At 43.6% G+C, this 27,740-nt stretch overlaps 1 protein-coding gene across 1 annotated transcript; it reads left to right on the forward strand.

Moving 5' to 3' along the window:
• The first annotated feature begins 216 nt into the window (after positions 1–216).
• On the forward strand, positions 217–25,235 carry DBP (D-box binding PAR bZIP transcription factor). The gene is given in 7 exon segments (XM_081969666.1): positions 217–458; positions 461–512; positions 1,185–1,212; positions 1,214–1,463; positions 10,766–11,101; positions 17,051–17,271; positions 23,574–25,235. Coding segments are annotated over 7 exon segments (1,155 nt in total). The 5' UTR covers positions 217–406; the 3' UTR covers positions 23,790–25,235.
• The last annotated feature ends 2,505 nt before the right edge of the window (positions 25,236–27,740 follow it).

Genomic DNA, 27,740 nt, shown 5'->3' on the forward strand with positions numbered 1-27,740 from the left:
CGACACGTGCCTCCCCGCGTGCTTCCAGCACCGAACTGTCGCCTTTCCCCCCCTGCCGCTTCCTATTGGTCAAAACTGGGTCAGGCTCCTCCCACCGTCTCCCCTCCCATTGGTCAAATCTAGGTCAGAGCCCCACCTGCCCCATGGCAGACGCACATGACAGAAGAAGCAGCGGGGGGAGCGGTGTTTGCAAAATCTCACGCTCTCGGGCGGCTGGTTGGTGGAGAAGGGCTCTCTAAGCCCCGCCCACATTCGCTGCCCGGCCCCTCCTACTTTGTGGCAAAAGGAGGGGCGAATTCGGAAATAGTTGCGAAGTGCTTGTGGAGGAAAGTAACTGGAGCGATTTTTTTTTGTTGTTGCAATTTTATATCTGCGTCTCTCCGTCTATTGCACGCGTCTAGCTCAAATGCATTGGTTCCCTTCTGGGGATAGCCTGCATAGGACTCCGGAACGGATCGGGACCACTTTCGGTTTCTCCCCTTTATTATAACGGCGATCTGGCAGAGAAGCAGGTGCGAAAATCTCGGATTCCTTCATTGCCTGCTCGAGAAGAGGCTTAAACCCTCGTTGGAGACTGTGCTCTGCTTTTTCCAGTGCTTCTAGGATTTAGCTGGAGGAAAAGGCGAGTTGATCCAAGGGAGCAGGATCTATTAGCGAAGGGATCATATTGCCCAGTCTTTTCTCCCAGAGAGGGAGAAAAGGCTAGGGCTTTGGAGGAAAAAACCTCCTAAAGGTCCTTAATGTTCCTCCAAAATAAATAAATAAATCCATCTTTTTAAAAAAAAATGCGAGTTAGACAATCAATTCCTTCCGTTTCCTTAATTATAATCGTCCTTAATTATCATTTCCTGCTTTAAAAATAATTAAATCTCTCCCACCCCAGCCTTCTCATCTCCAGCAAGATCCTAGCAGATCTTCTGCGAAAATCCTTCTTGGTGCTGCCGACTGCTTGCTAAATTTGGAGCGGGGCAAAGCGGGGGCCGTCCGCCTGCGCCCTGGAGGTTTATTTCGGGGCTGGTGGTGGAAGAAGAACAAAGGGGGGGGGTGCAAGCGGGAAAGAAATCTTTTTGGGGAGGGGTCGTCATCCAGGTACTGAAATTACCTTCCCTTCCTGAGCATCGTCGGTGGATTTTCGATAGTTCGAAGCTTGATGCTTTTACTGGTGTTTTTTTATATTTCTAAAGTCGGGACACTTTGCTGGAGATCGACGAAAAGAGAGGAAAAACCCACCGTGGGCGGTGGGCATCTCCTGGAGTTAGCTGCTGCTCCCGCCGCCGTCGCTGCAACCTTCACCATGGCCCAGGGCAGTCCGGCACCCAGTCTCATGTCTTCTCCTCCTCCTCCTCCTCCTCCTCCTCCTCCGGCCATCGGAGGCCCCAGTTCCACTATGGTCAGTCTTAAGAGCCTCCTGCAAGGACCGGTCAAGAGTCCAGAACGCCGGGGGACCAAGGATCTAGGCTCATGTGAGTGATTTCACCCCCCCACCCCCACCGCATGCAACATGCCAAGTCTAACCAGCATTTGCCATGCAAAACATTTGCTGCTTTCCAACTGTTTCACAGTTCACAGTGGAGGGTTTTGATTTGTTTGTTTAGAAATTGCTAAAGCAATTTTTGTGTGTCTCTGTGTAGATTTTCATCTATCATCTATCTGTCATCTATCTATCAGTCAGCATTCTAGCTAGCTGGCTAGCTAGCCTATCTATCTATCTATCTATCTATCTATCTATCTATCTATCAGCTATCTATCTATCTATCTATCTATCTATCAGCTATCTATCTATCTATCTATCTATCTATCTATCTATCTATCTCTACCTATCTATCTACAGTATCTACAGTATCTAGTGCTATCTATCTATCTATCTATCTATCTATCTATCTATCTATCTATATTTTTATCTATCTCATCTCTATCTATATATCATCTATATGTAATCTATATTATAATCCATTATCTATCTACTCTCTGCAGTCTATACCTACATCTATCTATCTATCTATCTATCTATCTATCTATCTATCTACCTACCTACCTACCTACCTACCTACCTACCTACCTACCTATAGTATCTATCTACAGTATCTATCTACAGTATCTGTCTACAGTATCTATCTATATCTCATATCTATCTATCTATCCATCCATCCATCCATCCATCCATCCATCCATCCATCTATCTATCTTCTATCTATCTATCATCTCATCTACTATCATCCATAATGTAGTTGCTAGGAATCAAAAACAACTTTGGTGGCACATAATCCATCAGCTATATATAGAATTGCTGCTAGTTCCATTTTACAGTTTGGGAACCAAGAAGATGAGCCACCCTAGAGGGAGAAAGAGATTGGCCATGTTTGCAAGGCATATTTTCTGGTTATGAACCAAATCATGGTTTATTTAACCCATTTTAATGGGCTTGTCCCATTTACTGAAGCATGAACTTGACATGACTGGCCAGGTTGCACCACACGTTAGATACATTACGTTTGGCTGGTTTGTGGTTCAGTGTGCCTGTGGGAACATGGAATTAAAGTGAGGGTCTCCTCTGGGCCAGCATCATTTTTCATCCACCACTTGGACCTTTCCCAAGTATTTCATTTTAATAGGTCAAGTGTTTTCTCGCTAGCTTGCCTGAGACATGTAAATTTCATAACATGGATGCAGTTTAAAATAATTAGGTGTCTTATCTCACATTAAAGATAAATGGAATCAGGTTGTTGTGGGCTCTGTGTGTGTGTGTGTGTAACACACACACAAAACACACTATAATAAATATCATTCCAGCTGTCACTCCATCTTGTTCATTTTTCCTCCTGACTATATTTGTTTCCCAATCTCCCTGCTCATTTGGGATTCTTTGCAACATTGGATTGTCTTTTCCATCCCAACCTGTCCAATTTCTTTTAAAGTAACAGGAACACACCAATGCTAACAGGCCTCCTTGCTGTGGTTTTCTGCTTGCTTTCACTTCTACCTTTTCTGCCATCTGGATTTGGAAAGGGGGGGGGAGGAGCAGAGGGAATGTTGCCATTAATTCGGTGTCCTCGTTTCAACCTGCCACTGTTACTTCCCCTTTTTGTTCTGTTTCCTGTACTGTGAACTGCAAGAATGAGGTTTGTGTTCAAGGAAGATTCTTTTTCAAGAAATTGCTTATAGGAGCTCCTGTGCTTTCTGCGTGCATAGAAGACGCAGCCCTGTTTTAATTTTGATGGGATCATCATTTTAATGAAGCTTTGGAAGGGGTGGGGGTTGTTCTCTCATAGCTTTTGGCTGGGAGGGGCTTAGATCTGAGAATTCCACAGGAGAGCATAGCCTTTGTAAATAGTATATATAGTAGGTGGAGTTAGACACATAGCACTTCTGAGTTGCCCTCCTCAAATCTGGCACCCCTCTGCTACAGTGGACTGCAGCAGTGGTTGGAGGGGGAGTGGGGAGGGGAAGTTGTAGTCTAACCCATATGAAAGATGCTTGCTTCTGAAAGACTTTGGCCAAGATGTAGGTGGGAGCCAGGATTTTCAAAGATAAGGATGGAGGGGGGGAGTAAGGGGGGGAGAGAGGAATTTCCAAGCCTAAAACTTATCCCTATACATTCCCAATGACATCTTTAAGAAACACTTGCCATGTCTGCTGTTGCAGTTTCTTCCTTTTTTAAATGCATTTTTGGAACCCTCGGGTTGTGTTTTCTAATTCAGTTCTTCTAATGCCTCACAATGCAACAGCATCGCAGAGGGGCTTTTGGAAGGCTTGTGGTGGTGGAGGGTATCAGGATTTCAGGTGGGAAAGTGGCTGTCATAGTCTCCTTGCAGGAGAGGGGTCCAGGAGAGGATAAACACAGAGATCTTGGGTTTCTGGGAAGAGAGGGGAGGGCATCATCCTCTTTAAGACCCTCCCGGAAAGAAGATTTGGGGACCCAAGATTCCTGGAGTTTTGTTGCTGGAGAAATGCCAACTCGTCAGGGTTTTCCAGGGTGATCCATCAAGGGGTGTTTCTGTACATGCGCGTGTATACACACACACACATACATACGCTTACATCTGCTGGCTGGCAGCAGTAAATCCCTTAAAGCTGCACACAGCTCAGCCACGGGACACAGCAGGAGGGGACGAAACGTGCCGGCGTGGAGCTTCGCCCCAGGAAACAATCTCTAAGACTTTTCACACGAGCAATCAGATAACAGGCGGGCAAGGGAGGCGGGGGGGGGGGGGTAGCAGCCAGGGATATTGTGGGGACAATCAGGGCATTTCCCAGGGTCAGCAAACTCCTCCCCCCCCCCCCCCGCAAGGAAAAGGGGAGAGAAAAGAAGTGTGGGGGAAAGCTCCTTCTCTCCACAAGCTGGCATTTGTATTCTAGTTTAGCCGTCAGGATGAGAGGTGGACAGAAGGATACAGACGGTGGGTATCTCGGCATAGAGACCATGATGTGGGGACGGGCAGCTGGTAAGCCAGATCAAGGTTTGAAGGGTGCCAGTTGGAGCCCCTTTTAGCCTACCTGAGCAGAATCTTCTGTGGGCTCCCTACCTCCCCTTTTAGTCCTTATTTAATATTTACTTTTCTCCTAACTGCATGATCCTCATTAAGACAGGAGGGGAGACTGTTGCGTGTTTTAAGCCCCCCCCCCTTCCCCCAACTAGTGCATTGGGATGCCTGCATTGGGAGACGTATTCCTTCACGTGCGCCTCCCCCCACCCTCTGCCTTGATTTCGGGAGCTGATGATAACCTTGACCATCCGTATTAGCGTTCAAGGGTTGTTGTTGATGTTTTTTTTCTTTCTGCCACCTGCATTATTTTATGTTGCTTTGAAGAGCATTCTGCTCTTGTGGTTTTTTTTTTGTGTTGTCTACGTTTGCTGGCTGTCTGGGCGCTCGGTTTGCTTCTGATAACTCCAACCACTCTGAAGGCTGCTTGGTGCTGGCTTCTGTGTTTGGAGGTTTGATTATTTTGGTTTGGTTTGGGTTATGATTGCAGCAGGCTGGTGGAGCCTGGGTTCAAAATAATAATAATAAAATCTTGTGATATTTACTGCTTGGTGCCACAGCCTGAATATTGGGCATTGGCTATTTCCCTGCTCCGTTTCATTATATTCCTTTTAGCAATTGATCTCCAAATACCCTGAGCCATTAGTCACAAAGCTGGTGTGGTTTGTGGATGAGAGTATTATGTGGACCCCAAGCTAGGATTACCTGATGGTTGTTTACTGTACATATGTAATACATGCCTAGCAATAATTCAGGTTAAATATATTGTGTGAATTCAACCTTGAAGTACTTTGTATTCTGTTTTTACCCCTGCAGTAGCTAATGGGGCAGAATTAGAAAACAAGTCTCCTGTGCTGAAGTCCAGCTTTAGGCATTATGTTAAATTGGCCATGGGGAGGCATTTATGGGAAATTTTTTGGGGGTAAGGGAATAGTTTAGGAGGTAAAGGTTTCCTGACAGTTAGAACAATTAATCAGTGGAACAGCTTGCCTCCAGAAGTTGTGAATGCCCCAACACTGGAAGTCTTTAAGAAGATGTTGGATAGCCATTTGCCTGAAACGGTATAGGGTTTCCTGCCTAGGCAGGGGGTTGGACTAGAAGGCCTCCAAGGTCCCTTCCAACTCTACTATTGTATTGTATTATTGTATTATTGTAATTTTAGTGTCACAGAGGAAAAATGTTTGGGCTTAAGAGCCAAGACTAAAGGCAAAGGAGGAATGGAGACAACATGTTTCTCATTATTATTTTCCACTGTATCATTCCCCATATTTTAAATAATATCAGCAGTATTCTTTCTATAACCTGTTCTTTCCCGTTACGTATCATCCGTAGGCATTTTATCCTTGAAGTACCTTTGTTGAGGTAGTTCATTATTCCCATTTTACAGATGGGGAAAACTGAGGCTTTTAAAAAGATTGCCCATGGATTATTCTGATGAGTCCCATGACTGGGTCAAGATTTCATCCAGCAGTTCATAATTGCCAGTTTCAAGTAGTTGGGTGGGTGGATCTATGCATTGGAAGAAGAGAGGAGCAGGAGAAGGAAGGAGGGAGGAGAGAAAATATTCCGGGATCAATCTGTATGGGGCATCTCTTTACAATTGGGAATTGCATGTGGGTTTAATCTAGTCATGGGGCGTTGGGAGTGACACGCCCAGTTTCGGGGCGCCAGGTTGATGTCGCCACAGCCCATCAGCTGGTCCTGGACTTCTCTTCCACGTGTGCAGGTGAAGCGTAAGAGTTCAGGTATGGAGTGCCACTCCCAGGCCTGTCTGAACCTCACCGTGTGGGTTGGGCACCTGTAAAACAGACAACCACCTAAGCTTCCAGAGACCTTGTGATTTGTGGCAGGAGCACAAACAGCTCAGGTGCTGTGGAGAAAAGGTGCAGGCGGGGGGGGGGTGTATATGTGTGTGCTCGCGCGCATGTAGGTAGACATTAGATGTCAACTCAAGGAGGTTTGGAGAAATGTTTGTATCCTCTCCCACTCACCTCCTGGCTCTATCCTCTGTTTTAGCCCACTCATGAATAATGGCCCCTGCAGTCTGCTGTAAACACTGGGGCAAACAAAGGGCAGGGTGTGTGGATGGTGGAGGTGGGAAATGGATCCATTTAGGCACTAGGCAGGAGTAGATTGAATCCTATCTGAACCTAAGCCGGTGGATTCAGAGGCTAGACTGCTCACCTGGACAGAAAAAAATTCCTTTTGCCATATTTTTGCTTTTGCCCTAGATTAATGGTCTGGGGTGTGTGTCTATATTAAAGTCACTGAGAAATTATTTTCCTTGCTCTTTCTCTGAAAAGAACCACCTTCCCGGCTGCCTCCTCTGAGCTTCAGGCTGGCACGTTGGCAAGGGGCAGCAAAGGAGCAGGAGCACTGATGAAGCCGATCAGATACGGCTGAGTGCAGCAGGGGTCAGCTGGGGTAAAGCTGCGCTTGTATTTTGCTGCTGAACAACAGGCAGGCCTTGGGGCGGAGAAAGTGAAGGATAAGTCCTAGGCAAATTTCAGCAGTTTTACGCTACAGATAGGAGCAATTGCATTTTGCAGCCTCAGTGATCTACAGTTGTCCTTGTTTTCTCTGTCCTTCATTTTAACCACAGCCATAGATTAGAACCCTTTTAATATGACGCCGTCCCCTGACTGGAGCCTCCTGGCTGCCAGATATTTAAAAAGCCAAATAAAAACACATGATAAAAGCACGGTCAGATACATGTCCAAGTCTGCAGTGCAATGCAAAAAAAACAACAACCCCACAACCAAACCACCACTCAGAACAATCATGCAAATCCTGGACAAGATTGGCACGATTGCAGAAAGATAGAGGGAAGATTTAGCATCCTTAATTTGTTACTAGAGGAGTGCAGAATATTTCTGATCGGAATATCTTTTTACATTTTTAATCCGAAAGTAGTTGCTTCAAGGGTGAAGCAGGCTCTTCTGATCATTTGGAATCCTTCCAAATTCAGAACAGAACTGATTGAAACAACATGATAGAAGCAGGTGGCTTTGAACTTGAAACAAATTTTCGCATTCCACGTTTTTTTTTTTAAAGCAGGTCAAATTTTTAAGGTACCAGCTGCTGATTAACCTGGGGGAAACTTCATTTTGAGTTTGCATGAAGCCACCAAGGAGATCAGAGGTAGAATGTGGGACAGTGTTATCTACAGCAAACAGCAGAGATGGCAGAATACCAGTATGTACCTGGTGATACCATCACACAGCTGGCAACCTTCATGTGTTTGCATCCTGACATCTGATGCAAGGGTGTAAGTTATGGTGTTTGTGTGGTGACTTCGTCTGCTTATCCCCCACCCTCCTCCATTTGCCTCTTTCCCGTCCTGCAGGAACCCATGGGATTACTAGTTTGCATAACCACTTTAAAACTTTTAAAAGCTTGGAATTGGGGTTATATAGTGTGCCTCTGATTTTATCGGTCTCTGAAAAGCAACGTTTCTCACCATTAACAACTTTAAGGAAGTATGGACTTCAACTCCCAGAATTCCTCAGCCAGGATGCATCTTAAGGTTGAGAAGCATTACTGTACAATTAGAATAGTTTCCAACAAAGCCTTAATTATAAAATGCAGTGGGTAGGTGGTTTCAGTGTAGCTAGCATAAATGGTAGGTGGTAAATACTTTGACTATCATTGCCAGAATTGTTGATCTAGAAACTTTCTTGACTATCTATCCACAAACTACCTGCATGCATGCAAGTCAATATCAGGAGAAACTAAAAAAACAACGGAAAATTAAGCCCATAGCTGAGAGGTGGTGGGTTCCTCTTGTGGGCATTCAAGCCAAAGCTGGAAGGCCATCTGTTCAGGAACCTTTAAATCTGGTCTTTGAACGGAACAGGCAGATGGACAGCCTAAATTACCCTATGACTATCGTTAAGTGCTGTCCCTTATGATTCGTGACGAATGTATCTTTTCTTTTATGTACAATGAGAGTATATGCACCAAAGACAAATTCCTTGTGTATCCAATCAAACTTGGCCAAAGAGAATTCTGTTCTGTTCTGTTCTATTCTATTTTACTCTACTCTACTCTACTCTACTCTACTCTACTCTACTCTACAGTGTGGTTGTTAAGTGAATCTGGCTTCCCCATTGATTTTGCTTGTCAGAAGGTTTCAAAAAGTCATCACATGACAGGACATAGCAATGGTCGTAATACGAACCAATTGCTAAGCATCTGAATTTTGATCATAAGATTATAGGGATGCTACTAAGGTTGTAAATGTGAATAATGTTCATGTCAGTTTTTCCAATGACTTACATTCTAATTCTGTTGTAATTTATGTTGTAACTGTTATAACTTTGAACGGTCACTAAATAAACTGTTCTAAGTCGAGGACTACTTGTACATTTATGGTGATTTTCAGCTTGGAATGATTATTTTACTTGACATTTTACAAGTCTCTCCACAGCACAATTTAATCACTGTAAGTAAGTTGATGGTGCAGCCAACCTTTTGATTCAAAGAGACCCGTGTGAAATGTAATTTACTTAACCTGCAAACTATAATAACTTAGTTATTAGGTCCCTGCTGTGGGAGCGCACCTTGCCCTACTTAGTTATTATAGTTAGTTTTTATTTTTTATATTGCATTCTGTATCCCTTCCAGACAAGAAGTTCCTCTTCACTTTGTCTGTTAAATAATCTGAAGCCTCCAGTCCTCACTTTAGGACCATAAATGGCACTGGGACTTCCATTGCCAAGCGGGCAGTTGTTAAGTGAATCATGCCTGATTTAATGACCTTTTTTGCTGCTGTTGTTAAGCGAATCCAGCTTCTCCCACTCTGACTTTGCATGTCAAAAGCCCCTTGGGAAGGTTGCAAATGGTGATCACAGGATTCCTGGATGCTGTGACTATTGTACATACATGCCAGTTGCCAAGTGCCTGGATTTTGATCATGTAACCACTGAGACGGTCATAAGTGTGAAGACTACCTTTTTCAGCATTGTTATATGTAAATGGTCGTAAGTCAAGGACTACCTGTATTGCCATTTCCAAAAATTCAAGGTAAGTAGGTAGGTAAGTAGGTAGGTAGAGATAAATAGATGATAGATAGATAGATGATAGATAGATAGATGATAGATGATAGATAGATAGATAGATAGATGATAGATGATAGATAGATAGATAGATAGATAGATAGATAGATAGATAGATAGATAGATAGATAGATAGATAGATAGTGAGTAACAGAATTGGATAGATAGATAGATAGATAGATAGATAGATAGATAGATAGATAGATAGATAGAGATAGATAGATAGATAGATAGATAGATAGATAGATAGATAGATTGATTGATTAACAGAATTGGAAGGGACCTTATAGATCATCTAGTCGAACCCCCCACCCTCCCAAGTAGGGGAACTATACCATTTCTGACAGCTGGCAGTCCAGTCTCTTCTCTTTTTGAAAGCCTCCAGTGATGCTCCCACAACTGCTGAAGACAAGGTTAGAAAACTATAAATGCAATTGGAGCTAAACATTTTGAACTTTCTGGAGTTGGAAGATGATGAGGTTTAATGTTTTCTGCTTTTGAAGAAGGGTTAACTTTTGGTTTGGGAAAGGCACTTATCATTGTTAAAGGCATTTTTTATTCCTTTTGAATTATATTTTCCTTTAAAACGGGTGGGGAACAATGGTCCTTTTATGATTTGTGGATTTCAACTCCCAGAATTCCATGCTGGCTCAAGAATTCTGGGAGTTGAAGTCCACAAGTTATGAAAGGGCCATAGTTCTCCATCTCTTCTTTAAAAAAATATCACCTTTGATTAAACGGCTTAAATATGCGTAGCTGTAATTTATATTCATTTATTGTTTTCCCTTTCCTCTTCACATTAGGTCATTCCTTTTTTTTAATTATAAACTGCTTTGGCCAGATATGGTCCTTGTCCCTTTATAGTACAAAATTTAAGATGCAATGTGTGGTATATCGGGGAAACAATTATTAATCTATTAATTAATTATTCTTCCTGTCCAAGTCCACTTTGTTTCTAAAAGACTTTTATGTATGACTTTTTGGCACAAGTTTTTCAGTTTCCTTAGGCATCTTATCTCAAGATTTGCTACCTTCAGCCTTCTCCTTGCAGCGTGAGCAAATTCAGGTCTAATTTTCCAGATCCTGACTTTCCAGTTAATTGCCTGTCTTGATTCTGATCGCATTTCAGTAGATTCCTATTCTTAGATCATACACATCGCACACATCTTGTTCTTTAACCTGCGTTTCTCCCTTTTGCCCTCCCCTGCTGATTCTATTCCATTGCAGGTGTGATCAAAGACAAGGAACGTAAAATGGAAGACGATCTGAGCGTCTCAAGGCCTGGGCACTGTGCATATCTGGGGTCCCTGCTGTGGGAGCGCACCTTGCCCTACAACGAGATTGAATACGTTGACTTGGACGAATTTTTGCTGGAAAATGGTTTGCCCCCAAGTCCAGCTCATCAGTCCTATTCCCCAAGCAGCCAGCCCACCGCCTCGCCTTCCAGTGGGGTAGTGGTGGATCTTAGTCGACCGGCTTCTTGTGCATCATCATCTTCGGTCTGTTCTTCATCTGGTGAAGGTCTAGTTGGCAGTGATTATGACCAAAACTGCAGCAAGACAGGTAAATTTGGCTGTATATTGGGTAAGAAGATAGGGGGGGGGGGATGAAAACCTAGTTATTGGCTTTTGTGGTTCTGCCTTTGGGATGAGATTTGTAAGAATCTCCTTTTAACTCTTTCCCAAAGTCTGTTTTTGCTATAGAAGAGGGTATTTGTAAGTCAGGGTTGAACTGTGGGGTCCTTGTTACTTCCTGAGGTTGGCGGTTGTCTTGCAGATGTTTCATTACCCAAGCAGGTAACATATGCTCTGATGGTGTTACCTAGTTGGATAATGAAATGTCTGCAAGAAACCACCAAGCTCCGAGAACATCAAAGATCCTACAGTCTGGTTCCCACCCCCCTCAGCTTCCAAATATTTTAGCTGTTACATCCAGCACACACTGGTTGTAGGCCTAAAACTATAGATGGCCACACAAATATTTGTTGATAGTATTATAAAGAACACCATTATAAAGCCAGGGTGCAAATTAGAGTTGCGTTGCTATATGCTTTGCTTTGTTTTCCTTTTGTAGTGCCTCTACGGCAGAGGTGGGGAACGATGGCCCCTTTATGACTTGTGGACTTCAACTCCCAGAATTCCTGAGCTAGCAGGGCTGGCTCAGGAATTCTGGGAGTTGAAGTCCCCAAGTCATAAAGGCCCCATCGTACCCCACCCCTGCTCTATGGGATAACAAGAAAGTGTAATTTAAACTTGTCCTTTGAAGTTGTAAGGGGCAAAGTCCTACTGTAATTTATATTTTATTTAAAGACACACAGACTTGAGGACCTGCATCCAGGTTACACGTGGATGCATGTAACAAAGCATTCTTTATAAAAAAAATAGATTGATTTGCAATAAAAGAGCAGCAAAAGAGAGGAGTGTGTATAGGGTTTTCCCCCCACTGTTAGACAATTTTTCTTTTCTGAATCATTCCTTCCAAGCTATTTTCTTCCTGTGGCTAAATCTGTAGGAAGAGAAAAGGACTTAGTGCACTGAGCAGAGAAAATTGCATTTTTTCTTCCTTCTGCTCCAGATCTCAATTTTAACCCCCTATTTTGACCCTTGTGCTAAATGTACTCTTGTTTGTCCTGTTTGACCAGTTCTTACGTTAAAAAGAGCTCTAAAATTGTCAAAAAATATATTTATTCTTGGATTAACAAAAAGACTCAAAGGTGCTTTTCCCCCCCCCCAAAAGACAACTGGACAGTTTTTTCCTTGGGAAAGAAAAAGTTTTGCTTCCCATCTAAGAAGCTTCATCAGTTCTGATGGCAGGGGATGGAAAAATAGATTAATGAGAATTGATGAAGCTTCTTGGATGAGAAGCAAAACATTTTCTCTCCCCCCCCCCCCTTCTTCCTCAAGGAAAACACAGCCCAGTTGCCTTTTGAAACGGGAAAAAAACACCTTTGAGACAACTATGACCTGGATGGTTGAGAATCTCCATAGATAACTGCAGAAAGACTATTCTTTTGAAATATGGTGTATTATGCAGACTTAGCAGTGGTGTGGAGGTGATAAAATTTTTTATTTTAGCACCCTCAGTGGGTCAGAGAGGGGAAGGAAGGCAGTTTCGTGTTCCTCCCTAATTGTGGCAAGAACTATCAGTTTCATCTCCTCCTAATTGCAAACAGTTTTCAGTCCCACCTCCTAGTTGTGGGGGCAGTGACAGGCTTCTCCTGGCTGTTCAGAAGTCCAACCTCTCATTCCTACCCTAGTTGTCACATGCCACTACAGACTAATGCACAAGGAATTGTGTACTGCTACCCCACACCATGCACTTAGGAAGGAACGTTATTTTTAATCACATCCTGATTTGCATAAGAATTCTTTTCTCTACCTGTTGGAAGTTTTAGAATTTCAGAGAAGTTTGAAGCTTCTCTGTGGTTGTGGAGAATTGTGGAGAGGACCAGAAAACAGATTTTATGGAGTAACCTGAAGGCAACTAAAGGTGCAATGTTCTGAAAATAAGCCTATCCTAACTTGATCAAAAGTTCACAGCAGTCTTCATCAATGTGTGGACTTCAGTTTCCAGAATTCCCAGCCACTGAATTTTAATTATAGATATTGCAAGGAATTCTGGGAGATGAAGTCCATACAGCTTAGAGCTACACCTATTGAGAATTGATCCAATGGATGAAAATCCCATGTTATAATAAAATTGATATATTAAAGTGTACATGGAATGGGATGGAGATTTAAGACAATTTCCAACACTAAAAACATTGCAAATTAATGCATATAGTCAACTTTATTTTTAATTACTTTAACAGTCTAATAGTCTTTGGGGATGTCTAAGACGTTTGAGGTGGATACTGTGTTTAACTTCCATGCTGAAAACAATCACTTCTAAACTTCAATTTCTTTGTCTAGATTTGTACAACATGCTAAGTTTGGTTAGTTTTAACCTTGTTTAGGGTTTGTTGGTGGAAGGATTAGCACATTGTACAAGTCCAGCCTGTTTGAATAGTTTATGGTTCAGCAACATTAGAAAATGGATTAATTCAGTAAACCAAATTCACTGCATTGTGCAAATCCCACCTCAGTGGTAATAATAATATTGTTTTTAACTTCATTTCTGACTGAGACTTGTTCTGATAAACAAGTCAGGTGGAGTGTATGGATTTTTTAAAAAAACAGAATAATAAGAAGTTTGAGTTGGATAATATTTAGAAAGCTATTCTGAATATTGCTTTTTGGCTTCCATTTAGAAGTGTGATTGTTGGGAAGTTGGAGGAAGTTTACAGAGCTTTGGATGGAAAACTGGTGCTTGCAGTTATGCTGAAAAATATCAAGAGTGCAAGTTAGTGGGGATCAATCGATTCCATCCATTGTGTTTGGGGCTCCTTGGAGGATATGCAACACCAGAATTGTGCTCTAGAGCAGTGTTTTTTAACCTCAAGAACTTTAAGCTGTGTGGACTTCATTTCCCATAATTCCTTCAATTCCCAGAATAGCTGACGAGAATTCTGGTGCACATGCATGTGTTACAATCAGCTGGCCGGCGCGCATGCTCATACTGGAAAACGGAAGACCAGCTCTTCCAGTTTCCAGCACTGCCATACGCACAAAGGCCACGTGATCGTTGTGTGTGCATGCGTGCCAGAAACCTGGAAGTGGAATGGGCAAATGCCATGCGTGCCAGACAACATGGTTCCCGGTGCCACTTCGGGCACACGTGCCATAGGTTCTCCATCAAGGCTCTAGAGTCATTCTTAGACCAGTGATGCTCCTGTTGATTTGCACATCAGTAATGTTTTGATCGCATCAGTATCATCAGTAGGGTGCAAAAGTGATGCACTTAAACTGATGTTCAAGATAATGCAGGCTTTCAAGTGAATTTCTAATTCCTATATTTGGTAAGTGTATAGAGTCCCCCTCAAACTTTAAGACTTGATGCTACATCAGCCCTCCCTACCTCCCCCTACCTCCCGTAAAGTTTCTTCTCAATAATAATTCTTCGCTTTCTCTAACTTGATTAGCTCAATGTTAATTGGAACACCCCGCATTTCTGAATGTTCCACTCGGACATAGGCTTGTAAGACATAGGCTGGATTCTCACAACACACTAAACCTCCATGGAGTTTGGTGACCCAGCATGGAAAGACAACCCAGCCATGATCTTACCCTGTTGTATGCCCCAGGCCATCACATTGTGCCATAAAGTTTTAATTGTTTGAGCACATTGTGTGAAATTGTTTTATTCATCCAGATGTATTAGTCAGTGAATCTAAGACCACTGCAAATATTTTTCTCTTTTGTTTAAATCTAAAGAAAGTAACTGGAGCTCTTATACCTGGTGTGTGTGTGTGGGGGGATCCAAAACATTAAATACAAATTGCCTCCCCCCTCTAGATGTTCTCACATTTAAGTCAACTCTAAAACCTCTGTAGGATCCTTCGTGCTCTCTGAGTTTGGTGGTTTTCATCCAGATGTTTCATTACCAAACTAGGTAGCCTCATCAATGTACTAATGATGTCACCTAGTTTGACAATGAAACATCTGCAAAAAAATCACCAAGCCCGGAGAACAACAAGGACCCCACAATTCAACGACAAATATTCTATTCTGTCTAAAAACTCTCTTGCCTTCCGGGAAGCATGGAATCCTGATATTTGCCCTGTACCCCCTATCCTTCTCCCCACCCCTTGTTGCTTCATCAGCTATGTTAGCATTTCTGGATACCAACAAGCCTCCATTTAAAAACAGAAAAGCCTCCCCTTTGCATGAACGCTGCCCAATAACCTGGAGATCCTAGATGTAAAGCCTTTGCCCCACTTACAAGAAGGAGAACTCACCGGGATGAAGCTTTCCCCTTTCTTGAACATCAGCTGTGGGTCTCTCTCTCTCTCCCCCCACCCCCCTTAAGGAGCATGTTTGAATGTGTGTGCACGTGTCCTGGAGTAGAGACCCAGCCCTAGCGTGCCAGGAGGCTGCGGGGAATCCCGTGTTACTGGTGTGCCAGAGCCCTGTGTCAACCACGCCCGCTCAGAAAGGCCCAGTCTCGTGTCTGTGCACGGAGCCTCCAGCTTTCGCTCACGTTTCTCACCCTGCCTCTGCGAACACATGTCGCTCGGCTGGGCTCTGCGTTCATCGCTCCTGCCAGCTGGCAGCCTGCCCCTTCCTCGGTGCAGGGCGGGGCAAGCGGGCACGTGGGGCTGCGGTGTGAGGCAGGCAGGGCCTCTCCAGGGGTGCCTGTGTGGCTCTCCCAGCGGGCAGGTTCCCACGAGGGGGCCAGCAGTAGGGGCTTGCAAAGCGGGGCGGAATAGCCGTGGGGCTCTCCTCCAAAGGGAGGCGGGTGGAGCACTCCAGGAGGGCGGTCATTTAGGGTCTCCTAGGGGGAGGAGATTAGAAGGGATGACTGGCAGATGTCTGGGGGAGGGGGGGAACCAGGGTACCTGAGTTCTCCAATAGGCAGGAACACCTGAGTTCCTCGGCTCTATTACAGTAGCGGGGGGGGGGGGGAGACAGCATTGATTTGTTTACAGAGGAGGAGGAGAGGGAGATGGTTTGCTAACAAGAAAGAGCTTGAATGCTGATAGGGAAAATGTTGGCTAGAACAGGAAATGGAGGTTAAGTGCAAAAGGGACTTTTGGATCCAGGATGAGTCTTAGCAGCTGATTGAGTTGCAGGTTGTTGTTGGTGAGCATTTAAAACTGCACATTATAATTTATGAAGGTTATATTACTTTGTGACCTGCATTTTGAATTCACTTTCTAGGTCCTAAATCTCGAGGAAGAGGGGAGGGAAGGACCAGGAAATTTGGATTTAGGAAGGGGGGGTGGGGGGGGGAATGGTGTTCCAAGTTGAGGATTTCGGGGGGAGCGTTAAAGGTTGGGAGGATTGTCAAGATATATTGAATCCCTGTTTTTCTGGCAAGTGCTCTCATCATCCATTGCACAGGGGCATTGCAACATTGCACAACTCCAAGCCATCTGTTAGCCACAAAATGACCTTCTCCTTCTCTGTCACATCCCCTGATTTCTGCAGGCAGGGTAACCTAATAAGCTTTTAAAGCGATGTTTCTCCACATCAACAGTTTTAAGAGGTGTGGACCAACTGGGGAGCCGGGGAGTTCTGGGAGTTGCAGTCCATGTCTCTTAAAGTTGTTGAGGTGGAAAAACACTCTTTTAAATCAACCATCCCTTGATTTGGGGTTGCCGGAACAAGTTTGCCCCTTTGCCCTTTCTCTGACCGCTTCTTATGTCCTGTCAAACATGGAGGGTTCCAGAAAATCCCTGGCTCCTCTGCATTCCTTTAATTCTTGTGGTCTGCACAGTTGGCCCAGCAGCACTTAAATGTACTGAGTTGCTCTCCACAATATTTGTTAATCCCTTTCTTGAGGAGTTGAAGTGCACCGAGAAGCAAAAGGGGTGGCTGGATATGTGTTCACCAGGAAGGAAAAGGGACCAGCAGGTAACCTTTGATGGTGCTTTGTGCAAAATTCACCCGCCTTCTTCCTTACCTGCCTCAGGTCCCATCACGCCAGTATCCCGAAGCACGCCCAGCCCGGTAGACCCTGAGGCTGTGGAGGTCCTCATGAACTTTGACCCTGACCCTGCTGATTTGGCATTGTCCAGCATTCCAGGCCACGAGACCTTTGATCCTCGCAAGCATCGGTTTTCAGAAGAGGAGCTTAAGCCCCAGCCGATCATGAAAAAGGCCCGGAAAATACAAGTTCCTGATGATCAGAAGGTGAGGTGGGAACAAGGATAGGCTGCTGCTTTGGGGTTCAGAGGCCTTTGGCTTTCATTTCCCCATCCTCCTCCATGTGGTTGAAATAGCTTGGATGTTTCTTTAAGGAAGGGAGTATAGTATTCAGATAAAGAGAGAACAAAGTTACTCACAAACCAAGCAATAAAAACAAGACCATAAACAGTTTTATGTGTTCATTGCATGTATAATAAATTCTTGGGTTGTGCAGTTGGTTGAAAATGATTTAGGAGGAGGAATTTAGATGTAGCGCAAGCCCGACACGTATGTGTAGTCCTCTTGTGGTTCATTTAACAACAGCTTGAAGTTATGATGGCCTTAGGGAAAAAATGACGTACGACTGGTCCTTAAAGTTATGACCGTCACATCACTCTTCCAGTCACATGATCATGATTTGCAGTCTTCCTAGTTAGCTTCTGACACACAATGTCAGTTGGGGAAGCTGGATTTGTTTAACATCCATGTGATTCATTCAGTGACCATGTGATTCACTTTAGAAAATTAGAGGAGAGTAGAATAGAATAGAAATAGAATAGGAATAGAATAACAGAGTTGGAAGGGATTTTTGAGGTCTTCTAGTCCAACCCCCTGCTCAGGCAGGAAACCTTATACCATGTCAGATAAATGGTTGTCTAATCTCTTCTTTAAAATTTCCACTGTTGGAGCATTTCTAACTTCTTGAGGCAAGTTGTTCCACTGATTAATTGTTCTGACCAGCAGGAACTTTCTCCTAGTTCTAGGTTGCTTCTCTCCTTGCTTAGTTTCCACCCATTGCTTCCTCTCCTGCCTTCAGGTGCTTTGGAGAATAGGTTGACCCCCTCTTCTTTGTGGCAGCCCCTTAGAGCACTGCTATCATGTCAACCCTTCTTTTCATTAAACTAGACATACCCAATTCTAGTAAAAACGGATCTGACTACTTAATGACTTACTTAACAACTGCATCGCTTAGTGACTGAAATTTTGGTTCCAGTTGTGGGCGTTAAGTCAAAGACTACCTGTATGACCTTTTTCAGGCTAAAAAGAAAGTACATGGTTTAACGGAGAGCAGAGAAGTGCTCTGCTGGTCAGGTTAGGTCTAAGTATTTTCAAAAAGTCCATGGCCCTAAACACAGGGAGATAAAAACGGAATGCTTCCCCCTCTTTTTTTCTCTTCACAACATGAGGCTAAAAATAAGAATGAATCTCAGGGAAGCTTTATGGTAAGTGTGAGGATTTTAACTCCCATCTTCCTAGTTCTTTCCCTCCATTGTAATGGATTAATAATGGGGGGGGGGGAAGAGAGAGAGAATAATACAGGAGGAATGAGAATTCTTACAAGTGGTCAGACACCTTGAAGCGGGGTCTCCAACCTCCAGGTCACTGACTGGACAGGTGGGTGGCCTGTTAGTTGGGCAAGCAAATGAAGCTGTATCTGCGCATGCACAGGATCTGGGTTGTATGTGAATCATCCTTCTCCCCCCCCCCCCCCCCCAAAAAAAAAAAAACCAGTGGAAAAATTGTCTTCCACGAAACTGGTGCCAGAAAAGTTTGGGCTGTCTTGAAGGAGTTCACTTGTTATTCATTTGGTTGCTTTTCCCAAGTTGGGGTCCCTACCAATGATGTACATATATCCTTTGACTCTAAGAATGCCTTTTGTTAGCATTTGTTTCTTTATTGATTTATATCCCACCCTTGTTCAGAAGACCTGGGTCAGAAGACCTGGGGCAGCTTCATGTCCCTTGCTAACAGATGTGCAAGATTCTGAGTTGAATCTTGCACATCTGCAGGCTGTGTTGAAGAAAGATTGGATATTGGATATTTAGTGCCATCGAGTCCAATTCCCAATTCCCTGCTCAATGCAGGAAACCAGGTTAAGGCTTCCTCGGTGGAGGGATTTTCAGCTTCTGCTTGGATGCAACTGTGAAGGAAAACACACCATCTCCAGGTGTCCTATTCTACTGCCAAAGTGCTCTTAGATGTTCGTATCTAATCTACAAAGCCTTCTTGTAATGTAAATCCAGCATTACATGTTCTGCCATTCTGGTCATGCATGACATCCTTGAAAGTATTGGTACAGAGCTGTCCTATTCCCACTGTGCCCTGTTCTTCCGTTCTTTATAGAACCTGGTTTCTTCTCCCAGAATCACATTCATTGATCTTTTCCAAACCAGTTGGTTTGGTTTCCCTGGGTGTTTTTTTTCCCTTCAAGTGCAATGAACCCTTGAACAACTGGCTGAAAATTTGACTGGGGAATCTGATCTGTGTAGGATGTAGTGAAACTATTAGTTGTGTAATGTGAAAATAATCCTCCTTGGCATTCCCCTAACCTTAACAAGGAAGCTAGAATGAAATAAGTAAAATAAATTTAGAAAAGCTTGTTCTTGAAGTAGCCATCTTGACTTCAGGTAATTATTGCATTGTTTTCAGGATGTTTATAGATCGGTTGCTTTATGGTCCCTAGAATTTTCCCAGGTATCAATGACAGGTTTGTGACTTCTTAAATCCACCTTTCCTTCTTTTTTAAAGACAGATATAATGTTTGTGCATCTTCAGTCACTAGATCAGTTCTCCAGGGTTCCTCAAAGGTTTAACCAGAGTGGAAAAGAAGCTGTTGGATCCAATACAGGTGTATTCAAAACTTTTCCTGGGCTGGGAGATTTGTTTGAGTTAGGAAGATAGCAACAAGGAGTCCAGGTAAAAGAATCAAGGGGCTGCCCACAGTTAGAGCAAGTAACACCTGCTCTGAAACACGTTTTCTGCTTTGGAGTCAAATACTGCAGGCTACAGGTAGTCCTCAACTTACAACCAGTGGGTTGGCAATTCTTCAAAGTTACAATGGACCCCCTCAAAGGATACTTAGAACCTGCTTTCAAAATTCCAACAGCCACACACCCTTCCACAGTCATGTCACACTTGCAAACTGGCCCATATCATGACAATTTATTGTTTTTGCTAGCAAACAGAACCCATTGGAAACAATGAGTTCACTTAACGACTGTGGCATTTGCTTAACAACTGCAGCATTCACTTAGTGACTGTGGCCGTTGCTTAGTGGCAGCAGCGTTTGTTTAATGACCCCAACAAAAAGGTTGTAAAATTGTACATGGTCCTGGGGTTGCCTGCTTAACGGTCAGCATGACTTGTAATGGCAACTGGGCTCAATTATGGTTGTAAATTGAGTATCTGTAATTTCTTGCTATATCTCAATCCTGTTCCTTCATTTCAGCTTCTCAAATTAGAGAAGAGAGTCAAAATAGAAGTTGAGTAGGTGTGGTTTTTTTATGTTACTTGTTATCATTTTACCATTTTTGCTCAGCTGCTTCATTTACTGTACAGGTAGTCCTCAACCTACAACAGTTCACTTAATGACTGTTGAAAGTTACAACGGTACTGGAAAAACTGACATAACCATTTTTCATACATATGACCGTTGCAACATTCCCATGGTCATGTGATTTATATTCGGATGCTTGATTCATTTTTATGACCGTTGCAGTGTCCCAGGATCCCCTTTTGCGATCTTCTGACAAGCAAAGTCAATGGGGAAACCAGATTCACTTAATAACTGTGATTTAACATCTGCAGTGATTCACTTAAGAAATGTGGCAAGCAAAGTCTTAAAGTGGAGCAAAACTCACATAACAAATTTCTCACTTAACGATGTAAATTTTTGGGCTCAATTGTGGTCGTAAGTTGAGAACTACCTGTATCGTCTTTTTTTTTAAATTCTCTATCTAAAAAATTTCTTATTTATTATTTCTAGCATCCTTCATCTACACAGCACCTTCTTTTAGTTCTGTTTCCTAGCATTTTTTCTAGTATTCTGGACTACCTGCCTATAATGTTTCATTTTTGCTTTTCAAATGGTTGCTAAACTTTTCTTCTACTCTTTGAAAGAGTTGCCAGGAAGATAAAGTAGGAAGCTTTGCAGAGTTTCCAGCAGATATTGGAGTAACTAAACTCCCCATCAGGGCCGCTTCACACTCCTTGGCAAAATCTGCCACTCATTTGCATGAATGGATTACTTTTTTGTCTGGCGCCACTGAAAGGTCATTGAATGGAGATTCTTCCTCAGCTGAAACCCTCCTGGTGTCTTGGACTCCGGCTCTCTCTCATTCTTTTCAGCCAGGGTAGTTGCATGCCCATCAAGTTAGGAAGATGTGATGCATGAAGTAAAGCAGCCATTTTCAAACTTGGAAGCTTTAAAATGTGTAGACTTCAACTCCCAGAATTCCTCAGCCAGTTTGAAAAACACTAGTCTAAACCAAGATCCCACTGTTTTTGGCAGGACGGGGATCATCTTTAGGAAGGTGAACTGGGTATGTTTAGCTTAAGAGAAAGAAGGACTTGGGGAGACATGATAGCAGTGTTCCAATATCTCAGTGGTTGCCACAAAGAAGAGGGAGTCAAACTATTCTCCAAAGCACCTGAGGGTAGAACAAGAAGCAATGGGTGGAAACTAATCAAGGAGAGAAGCAACTTAGAACTGAGGAGAAATTTCCTGACAGTTAGAACAATTAATCAGTGGGACAGCTTGCCTCCAGAAGTTGTGAATGCCCCAACACTGGAAGTCTTTAAGAAGATGTTGGATAGCCATCTGTCTGGAACGGTATAGGGTTTCCTGCCTAGGCAGGGGGTTGGACTAGAAGACCTCCAAGGTCCCTTCCAACTCTACTATTGTATTGTATTGTATTGTATTGTATTGTATTAAGGTCAGCCGAAGGGTACACTTCAGAAGTGGGTTGCTGCCAGTTCGGCCTGGGTCGCAGAACCGGCAGCGACCCAGGACTGCCATACTCCTGAACTGGTTCCCTCGCTGCCGCTTAGCTGCTTAGCCGCTGCCATTTTGTATTATAGTGGCTGTGCGTGCACAGTTCACTGTAAATTGTTCTGTGCATGCACGTAGAACAATTTACATTGAGTAACGCACGCGCAGGGCACTAACAAATGGAGATTTGTTTTAATTACTTTCAGTTAATACTGTAATTCCCTTGAATTTAACAATGTTCTTATCACAAATACTCTGTGATACTTTGACTTACGTATTAGAGGTTTTGCTTATGTAAATTGCTTGTGCTAGTCGTATCATCCCTGATTAACATGACATCAATCCTGCGTTCTTGTAAGCTATTATGTCTAAAGAACTAAAAACCCACAGGATGGTTTAATATGATGGCCGTATAAACATAATTTGACAAGGTCGTCGACTCGTAGCTAGTCTCCACAATACACCGAATCACAAAAGCCACACCAGGAAAAGCAGAGAGCAAGATAACTTCCCCAAGGACTTTTTGAATAGCTGGCATCATATAACACACTATCTAAAGCTAAACTGTACTTTATTTTTCCAATGTGGTTGAAATTTGGGTTATCTGTATAGATTTGATCATGAAGCTGCCTTAACCACCAGACCAAACTAACCCTTATTTATTCAAAAGGAGTGAATATTTGTATGAAAAACAGGAGGGAATGGTACGGTGGCCCAGAGTGGGAGCTTTCGCCTCTCAATCAGTATAGATGATACAGTACAGGTGGTACCTTGCTCAACAGTAGTAACTGTGAAAGGGATCTTGGAGTCCTAGTGGACAACCATTTAAATATGAGCCAGCCGTATGCAGCAGCTGCCAAAAAAAGCCAACACAGTTCTAGGCTGCATGATAGAATCAAGATCACGTGAAGTGTTAATACCACTTTATAATGCCTTGGTAAGGCCACACTTGGAATACTGCATTCAGTTCTGGTCGCCACGATGTAAAAAAGATGTGGAGACTCTAGAAAAAGTGCAGAGAAGAGCAACAAAGATGATTAGGGGACTGGAGGCTAAAACATAGAACGGTTGCAGAAACTGGGTATGTCTAGCTTAAGAGAAAGAAGGACTAGGGGAGACATGATAGCAGTGTTCCAATATCTCAGGGGTTGCCACAAAGAAGAGGGAGTCAAGCTATTCTCCAAGGCACGTGAGGGTAGAACAAGAAGCAATGGGTGGAAACTAATCAAGGAGAGAAGCAACTTAGAACTGAGGAGAAATTTCCTGACAGTTAGAACAATTAATCAGTGGAACAGCTTGCCTCCAGAAGTTGTGAATGCCCCAACACTGTAAGTCTTTAAGAAGATGTTGGATAGCCATTTGTCTGAAACGGTATAGGGTTTCCTGCCTAGGCAGGGGGTTGGACTAGAAGACCTCCAAGGTCCCTTCCAACTCTACTATTGTATTGTATTGTACTTATGTGATACTTTGACATGTCACTTTTTTCTTCTTTGCCTCCCTCTGTCTCCCCCCCCCTTTTCCCCCCATGTTGCACCAGGATGAAAAATATTGGAACAGGCGGTACAAGAACAATGAGGCAGCAAAACGCTCAAGAGATGCTCGACGCCTGAAAGAGAATCAAATCACCGTTCGGGCAGCTTTTTTGGAGAAGGAGAACGCAGTCCTTCGCCAGGAAGTGGCCAATATCCGCCAGGAACTAACCCGCTACCGCAGCATCCTCTCTAAATATGAATCTCAGCACGGCACCTTGTAAAATCCACAGCAGGGCGCTGTGCTCTTCTCCAAGATCCCGCCACTGAGGTGGTAGGGCCACCCTGGTTTTTCAACCCAGACCCCCTGTCCTCCCAAACCAGGCAAACAAATAATCCAACGACAGATGTTTGGAACAAGGGAAAGGTCTGCGGTGAGCACTTTCCACCTGCAGGGACTAACCATGGTTCTGGGTGCACAAAGGAGAGTTCCTGGGTGGGCATGTCCCTCCCCTTACCCAGAACAGGACAGCAGCCAAGATGTTGAACTGGGCATCGTAGATACCTGGAAGACACAAGGGCTCTGTAGCACGTTGGAAGATGTATTGCACACACTAACACATACATGTGCACGCACGTTCTCTCTACACCTGTATCTTAGGGTTTGGCTTGTAGGTGAACTCTCGATCCAAAGGGCAATTCAACCAGAGACCGTAACGTCTGCAAACCACTGTTCTGTGTGGCATTTGGACGGGACTTGGATATGGTGACCCAGGAGCTCTTTAGGCAGATCTTGGTGCCTAAGTTCGGTCACACAAATAGTTTTTCTTCAGCAGATGATTGCACACAAGTTTAAACCCTTTCTCATTTCATCCATTAACTGTGGGGTTAACGATTAAGGGACAGGCAAGCCAGCTACAAAAGTGGATGTGATATCCAGGTTTTCTGGGCTCATTCCTACCACTATGACTTTACATGCCCCCCTCGAGGAAGCCTCAAAGTCTTGGACACCCTGAATGGAAAATCCTTCTTTTTGAGATCAGTAAACATCAAGACTCTTCTGTCTATAGAACGCCAAATTAAATCAAACGGGTTGCTCACTCATTTTATTTCCACACTTGGCCGAAGGGGACTTTACATCTGATGGCAAAGCTAGGAGTCCTTAGTTTTAATTGTTACAGTTATATTATTCTCTCTGTTTTTAGTTTTAAAAAGGCAAGTGACTGCATCTGTTTCCTCCTAGCACTGCCCAGCGCAGTGCCATGTGTACAGAAATGATAAAACACGAGACCTCATTTGTGTCCCTTCTAAATATGAAATCTATATAAGTACACACACACACACACACACACACACACAAAGTTTCATCTCTTCTTTTGTAAAACAAGACAAAATTTGTGGTTGCTATGTGTGTGTGTATATATATGTGTGTATATGTATATACACGCAGCCACATTCACTCCAGGCCAGACTCATGAGATTAAACTATATTCTTCTATTAAGGGAAGAATGGTTCTTTCGTACAGAAAGGGAATGCTGGAGAAACATGTTTAAAATCTCTTTTGGAGAGATTCTTAATCTTTTTAATTTTCCATGTAACAGTGTTGTTAAGAACTTTTGGAGAGGGCTCGATGGCAGTTCCCACCCACCCCCAACCCTCCCAAAAGATGTTTACAATTATATGCTACAAGCAATGAGGAATAAAGGAAGATGGGTTTTTACAAAATACAATCACTAAATAAATTTTCTGTCTCTGTTCACATACCTGTCTGTAGATGTAATGCAGACATACACACAAGATAGTTCCTTTGTGCTGTATCAGCTTCTATTTTTACAGGCTGGGCCATTTTTGGCTTTGAATCAAACAACCACTTTCCTTTTTGGCTTTTTTTAAAATTTATTTTACAATTCCCTTTCTATAAAGGTTGTTTATATGCATGGGAGAGAACGTGAACAAGGAAAGCAACTTTGCTGTAATAAGAGCATCTTGTGACACCTGAAAGACTAACATATAATGTTGCCACATACTGGTAGGCCTTGATTTAATGACCATAATTGAATTCAAGATTTCCATTGCTAAGGAAGACAGTTGTTAAGTGAATTTTGTCCATTTTACAATCCTTCTTGCCCTTGTTCCATGATGGTGAGCCTATAGCACAGGTGCCAAAAGTGGCACACAGAGCTGTACCTCCGGGCATGCCAGCCATTGCCTGTTGGCCGCCTAGTTTCCAGGGCTGGCCAGCTGGTCTTCACGCACGCATGCGTGCCAAAACCCAGAAGACCATGTGACCCGCGCGCATGCTGGAAATCGGGAGCTCAGCTCTTCCGGTTTCTGGTGCTCCTGCGCGTAAGGTTTACCAACACTGCCCTAGTTGTTAAGTGAATCACTGCAGTTATTAAGTCAGTTACATGGTTGTTAAGTGAATCTGGTGACATGCCAGATGCCAAGGGTCTGAATTTTGATCACGTGACCATGGGGAATGCTGCAACAGTCATGTGAAAAACGGCAATGAGTCAGTAGCAACTTCAAATGGTCACTAAGTGAATGGTTGTAAGTTGAGGACTACCTGTAATGATTATGTGCCATCAAGTCATTGTTGACTCTTAGTGACCATTGTGATTTTCTCCATGATGATCTTCTTCACTGAGTCTTCAGCTCTCATCGCTCCTCTAACTGGAGCGATCTATCTTGTTGCTGGTCACCATCTTCTCTTTCTTTCCCGGCATTGGAGTCGTCTCCAGGGAGTGAGATCTTCGCATAATGTGTCTGAAGTAGGATAATTTGGACCTGTCTTCTGTGCTTCAAATGAAAACGCTGGATGGATTTCTTTTATGATCCATCGGTTTGTATTGTTGGCTGTTCATGGTACTGTCAGGAGTCTTAAACATCGAAAAAGGTTGATATTCTTACTATTTTTGCTTCAACAAAGTCCAACCTTGGCTTCAGGGGAGAAATCCTACCAGTTTGGACTGGTTCAGGAGAATCGGTAGCGAACATTGGGCCTGGGTCGCTGAACTGATAAGGACCACTGGCTGGCCACGCCCCCGAACCAGTCCAGCTGTCGCTGCTTGCTGTCCTGCCCAGTCTCTGCTTTTCACCATCCCAGCCTGCATCCTCTACTTCCTTCTCCGTGGCCTGCAGCCTTTCCATGCTTGCCTGCCTTCCACACAGCCTTCCTGGTGTCCCCGTGGCCAGCTTGCGAAGGCAGGCAAGCGGAGGACCGCGTGGAAGGTAGGCAAGCAAGCATGTTGGGGCTGGCTGGCCACGAGGAAAGGATCTAGCAGCCTACTCCCTTCCCTACAGCCCTGCCATGCTTGCCTGCCTTCCACCCGGCCTTCCTGCCTAATCTCTTCTTGAAAACCTCCAGTAATGGAGCACCAACAACGTCTGGAGGGAAGTTGTTGCATTGATTAATTGTTCTAGTTTCTCCTTAGTTCTAGGTTGCTTCTCTCCTTGATTAGTATCAATTTAACTCCCTGGAAAATCTTCCCCCAAGATTTTACATAACAAACGTGAGAAGTTATGCATGAACCCCTTTGCAATGCCATGTATATTTTATTTTATTTTCCTAACCCTCCTCCTCATCATCCAGATCTTTCGTGGTGGGAACTTCCTCTCCCTGCCCAGACAGATCTGGAGGGGTGGGGGTGGGGGGAAGATTGGAGGAAAGCAGCTTGAGTCACCCACCCACACCTTTGGACCCAGCAATGGTTATAAGTATGAACCAGTTGTCAAGCATCTGCATTTTGATCCCATCATCTTGGGAATGCTGCAAAGGTCGTAATAGTGAAAAGTGATCGTAACACACTTTTTTCAGTGCTGTAGTAACTTTGAATGGTCACTAAGTGAGCTGTTGTAAGTTGAGGACAATTTGTACAGAAGTGATCTTGGGAGATGAGGGAGTGGGAAGGGATGCTGTGTAAGGAAGAATCAGATAAGAGAAGGCATAGCCCGCAGCTGCATAACGGGCAGAGAAAAAGAAAGGAATCTCCTTCTTAGGCGGTAAAAGTGACAGAGGAAAATTGTATTTCCAGGTTTGCAAGATTGATGTCAACTTTTCCAGACAGGAGATATAACCAGATGAGTTAATTCTACTTTATTGTAGCAGAATCTTGCAAGTCTGACACTACAGATCTCCTGCAGTCTTTTTTACAATCTGAGAAGCTAGGGAAGTTCCTTTCTGGATTTCTTTCTATGCCCTTTATGCAGTGATGGGCTATGCAGTCTCTTATCT

Source organism: Natrix helvetica, assembly GCF_964273705.1.
Source record: "Natrix helvetica genome assembly, chromosome: Z".
NCBI lineage: Eukaryota > Metazoa > Chordata > Lepidosauria > Squamata > Natricidae > Natrix > Natrix helvetica.